This window comes from Talpa occidentalis, unplaced genomic scaffold (genome assembly GCF_014898055.3).
Source record: "Talpa occidentalis isolate TD23 unplaced genomic scaffold, MPIMG_talOcc4v2.1 talOcc4.6, whole genome shotgun sequence".
Classification (NCBI taxonomy): Eukaryota; Metazoa; Chordata; class Mammalia; order Eulipotyphla; family Talpidae; genus Talpa; species Talpa occidentalis.
The window spans coordinates 2,041,204-2,045,820 of NW_023604972.1; the positions used below are offsets into that span (position 1 = coordinate 2,041,204).

Here is a 4,617-nt window from a genome sequence, read left to right on the forward strand (position 1 = left end):
CCCCTCCAGCCCTCTACCCCGTGGCCGTCTGGACCTGAGGTTTTGTCTCCAGCGGGGGTAGGACCGGCCTCCTGTCCCCTGGCGGCAGACTTTCCCTCATGCCCCCTCACCCTCAGGGCTGACGGCCGTGTTCCCTGCCACCAGTCCTGTCAAACTGTCCCTGAGAATGAACTTTCTCCCTCCCCAGTGGTCGTCTCAGCTGGCATAACACGCGGAGCAGAAGGTCTGTGTGCTCTGCGGTCCCCCCCCCCCGCCGGCCTGCACACGTAGAGCCTCCTGCACACCTTGCCTACGTTTCTCGCCAGAGCTCAACCCCTCACCATCTCCCAGGTGCCCTTCCAGACCACCAGGCTCCCAGGCGCCCTCTACTCTCTGCAACCGCGCTTTGACATAAAGGCCACTTGTTACACCTGAAACAGTGAGCTTCAGGGTCTTCTAGGGTGTCAGGCACCTGTCCCAGCACTGCGAGGGGGTCTCTGAACAACTGGCCATGACCTGACCCATAGGGGCAGGGAGCTCTGGCTCAGGAGAGACATGCGCAATATTGAAATGTTCTGCAAGCCAGACTCAGCTTCAGGGCTATACGGCCACGCTCAGGTGGCGCCCTCAATCTCTGTTAGAAAACGCAAGATCTGAGTGCTCCTCCAATTGCTGACAGGCCCCAGGACAGACTATCAAGCTACCACCAGCCACTGCGACAAGAGTTCGATCCCAGCCAGGGAGCTGACCCACATGGCATAGCAGACCTCTTCTGCCTCTCCCGCTGCTCCCATCAACTGGGGATTTTAGTAGAGCCTCCTATTCTGCTCCCCATCATTCTCTGGTGAATCCTCTCACCCCCTGCACCTCTGGTCTACACCCCAGCTCTTGTGTGCATAAGTAAATCAAATAAACCTTTAAAAAACAAGAATTTAGGCCAATAGTTCGCAGACATTTGTGTAGTAAGAGTCATCTGTGGCTACTTGACAGCTGACGGTAATACGAACACTGCAGCCATTACAGAACGCGGAGATCCAGGCTTAGAGAGGGCGACTTCCCAACGATGGCTTTAGAGTAAGATGCAAAAGTCCTCAACAAAATACTAGTAAATTGAATCTGACATTATGTAAAAAGGATTTTGTGCAATGACTGATAAGTTCTCCAGAGATGTCTGTTTATCTAGACACTTTATTTACAGAGTGGTAGCGTGCGACCAGTTGTGTTTTAAAAAACCAAAAGGCGGGCGAAGGAGAAGTCCTCTAGCGTGCTCCCACGTGCACGCTTGGGAGGACAGAGATGGCGTCTCCTGGGTGGGCTCTGGGGAGGCCTGCCCAGGAGCGGAGACGTCTATTCCTTTTCAATCTTGTGCCATTTGTATTCACCACTTTAAAAATCAATCAAGTACAACGTGGCATCTGAAGACCGCAGGGCAGTCACGGGAACTGGGCAACCAGAATCCAATCTGCAGTCAGAGTATTGTCAATTTTCTAGTTTTAACAAATGTGCGAAATGGAACTCTGGGTTGTTTCCTGGTCCTGAATTTCTCCCCAGCCACTGCTCCCCAATACTGCGGTTCACAGACCCTTCCAAGCACTGGCGTCCCCTGGCGAGGGGCAGCCCTCTCCTCTCCACCCTTGACAGCTGTACTCCTCTGTCAAGACCAAGTCCATCAGTTACTTGCTTTGCAATGTCCTCTTCACTCCCCCTGCCACCCGTGCTAAGGCATGGTTATCTCGCTGGCTTTCTATTGCTTGACATGTAGCTGGGTTTCCCAGGGAGCAGATTCTAAGATGAAAATTGGAGTGCAGGTTAATTAGGAGTTAGGAGCTGTGCCAGGAAGGCGTGAAGACTGGCAGTAGTGGGGGTGAGGCACTCCCACCGGGAGCTCTGATGCTGGGATTCAAAGTTGTCCCAAGTTGTAGTGAGAGGACAGGACCCTGAGATTCCCAGCCCACTAGACATAGCTAACTGGAGATGGGTCACCCCGGAAAGGGGGGGTGTGTGGCCTTGGCTAAGGCAGTTCTTACGCAAGAGGTAGGGGCCCGCCGGCAACATTCCTGCAGCTGGGGGAAGTCCACCTCTGAAGGAAACACCCCACTGCGATTGTCCGTAACCCTCGCACGTGGACAAGAGAACACGTCTGGTTTTCTAGGACGATAGGTGGAAAGTACTCTGGTGCTCAGGCAAGGCCGGCAAGATTCTTCCTACACTAAGAACGAGGTTCGTTCTGTGCTAGCTCAGGCCCCACGGCCGTCCTGGGAGGTAAACATTCCCTCTGACAAGAGGTTACTGAGAGCCTCAAAACCCCTGGAAATTTAACCCCCACTTGGCAATGACAATCAAAGAGAAAGATTTCATTCTAAGAGAAATGAAGTGTCTTAGTCAATAACTTTTCAACTCATTTTTCCAAGCAAATGAATACTTTTATTAACATGGTAATTTGCTTTTTACACATGGTTGGGTTTTGACCTCAAATACTTGTCAGGTCTGCTACTCAAATGAACTCAGAGTCGGACAACTTACGAACCTTTAGCTACGCGGTCCCTGCCAGCTTGAGGGTCCAGCGCGAACAGTCCCTGCTTTCCTTCCCAGACCCTCGAGGATGTCTGCGAATCTCCCCCATCAGATGACCCGAGATGCATCAGGGTATGCACCAGCGTGTACGCAACATCAGGCTCTGGCCTCCCACTCTAGGTTCTGTGTAAGTTGTCCAAATGAAACGACCATACAAGTTTACATCGGATAGTGTGTCACATGAGATTAAATTTTGAACAAAACACATCTCTCCTCCTTTGGTCTCACAGAGAAATGAAAGTCCCAAGATGCACGCGACACCATCTTCTAGTCCTCCTGCTCCGCCAGTCCTCCAGCCAGGTCAGCTCCGGTCTCACCCCCAGCTGAAGGCTGGTCCCTTCTTCAGCCTGAGCTGCCACTGCACGGAGTCAGCTTCTAGAAGTAACGCAGCTCCTTCAGCACCTCCAGAGCGGGAGGACCCCAACTGCGAGTCCCACGTGTCACACACAGACCCAAAGTTCCAGGGAGCTATCAGGTCACACAAAAAAACAAAGCACCTCAAAATTTAGAAATAATCAAAGCCCAGGAACAAATGTGACCGCTGCAGGCGTTTACAATCCAGGACTCATTCTCCTACGTGAGCGCGTCTTCCGAGTAAGTTACCTCTCCAAACAAAAACACTTAACAGTCAAAACGCATATTGAGGTCATCAACCACAGACTGTAGCAGAAACGTAGTGTCAGTGAGGGCGGTGTGGACAGAAGGAAAAAGAAGACAGACAGAAAGAGAGAAAACAACAGGCTCTCTGGTTTCAGCTTCCAGGGTATCAGCCAATCTCCGCCAGTGCCCGGAGCCCACTGGCCGCTAACCTGAAACACAATGTGGAGAAACGCAAGAGGTTAATGCCGAGGGAACCCCCCGCCACCCCCCCAACCCGGCTCAAGCCCCCCTCAAATTCCAGCCGCGCCGAAAGCCCCCTCCTCCCCGCCTTCCAGCAAAATCTGGACCGGCCCAGCAGCGGCCTTCGCTCTGGGGGCTCTCGGCTTGCACCCCTCGCCCCGCAGCCCCCCGCCCGCAGGCTCGGAGGCCACGGCCCCGCGGCCGCCCGCGACGGGCCTCGGCCGAACCCCCGCCCCACGGCCGGCGGGCCCGGGCCCCGCTCACCGCCGCCGCCTCACGCCGACTCGCTCCTCTCTATCCGCCGCACCAGCTGCACCAGCATCTCGGCCATCTTCGCGAGCTCCTGCGCCTTCTCCTCCGCCTGGTCGCCGCGCGTGGGGGGCCGCGCCTCGGCGCCGTCGCCCGCGCCCTGCAGGTGGTTGAGCGCGCTCTCCTCCGAGGCCTCCACCTGCGTCTGGATCTGGACCAGCATGTTGTCCATCTCCCACAGCTTGCTGCGGTTGCGCATGTAGGCGCGGCCGTGCTCGCGCGTGAGCGCCGCGATGTCCTCGCGCATCTCGTGGATGACGGGCAGCAGGAACTGCTCGAAGTCCTCCTCGGGCTCCAGCACCTCCACCTCCTCGGGCTCCGCCGGCTCCGCCACGTCCAGGGGCCGCATGGCGCCGCCGCTCCGCGCTCTCGACGCCTGCGGGGGACAGGGGCACCGCGCGGCGAGCGACCGCGGCCGGGGCCCGCGAGGAAACTTTCGCCGCTTGGAAACTTTTCGCGTCGGGAGGCCGCGGCGAGAGGCGACTCGCGGGCAGAGCAGCGGCGAACAAAATGGAGGCCGCGCCGTCAAGCAGCGCCCCGCCGGCGGCGGCCCCTTTCGCGACGCGGCGCGCCGCTTTACGGCCGCGCCGCGGAGCCCACGTCCGGCGGGCGCGCGCACGTCCACGGGGGCCCCGGGGGGCGCCGCCGCGGCCGCGAGCGCGCACGCTCGCCCTCCGGCCCCGGCCCCGCCCCTTCCCCGGGCCCCGCCCGCGGCCGGCCGCGCTCGGGCGCGCGCTCCCCGACTCCGGAGGGCGGCTCGGCGCCCAGCGCGCGCAGGCGGGGGGGGGGGGGGGGGGAGGCCGGGGCGGGGCGCCCGCCGGCGTGGCGCGGCCTGTGCTGTTTGCGGAAAGCGTTTCTCGCCCGGGGGCGGTGCTCTGGGGCCCGCACCCGGCCCTGACCCGCGCCTCTGACCCG

At 58.9% G+C, this 4,617-nt stretch overlaps 1 protein-coding gene across 1 annotated transcript; it reads right to left on the reverse strand.

Moving 5' to 3' along the window:
* Positions 1-2,361: 2,361 nt before the first annotated feature.
* On the reverse strand, positions 2,362-4,225 carry MRFAP1 (Morf4 family associated protein 1). The gene is made up of 2 exons (XM_037529256.2): positions 3,658-4,225; positions 2,362-3,362 (listed from the first exon to the last, which is right to left on the reverse strand). Exon 1 carries the CDS (start codon positions 4,049-4,051, stop codon positions 3,668-3,670), a length of 384 nt encoding a protein of 127 aa, XP_037385153.1. The 5' UTR covers positions 4,052-4,225; the 3' UTR covers positions 2,362-3,362; positions 3,658-3,667.
* Between the last annotated feature and the right edge of the window lie 392 nt (positions 4,226-4,617).

Bases quoted from the DNA above. Each gene is read 5' to 3' on its own strand.
- MRFAP1 (XM_037529256.2), bottom strand. From the start codon at position 4,051: ATGCGGCCCCTGGACGTGGCGGAGCCGGCGGAGCCCGAGGAGGTGGAG.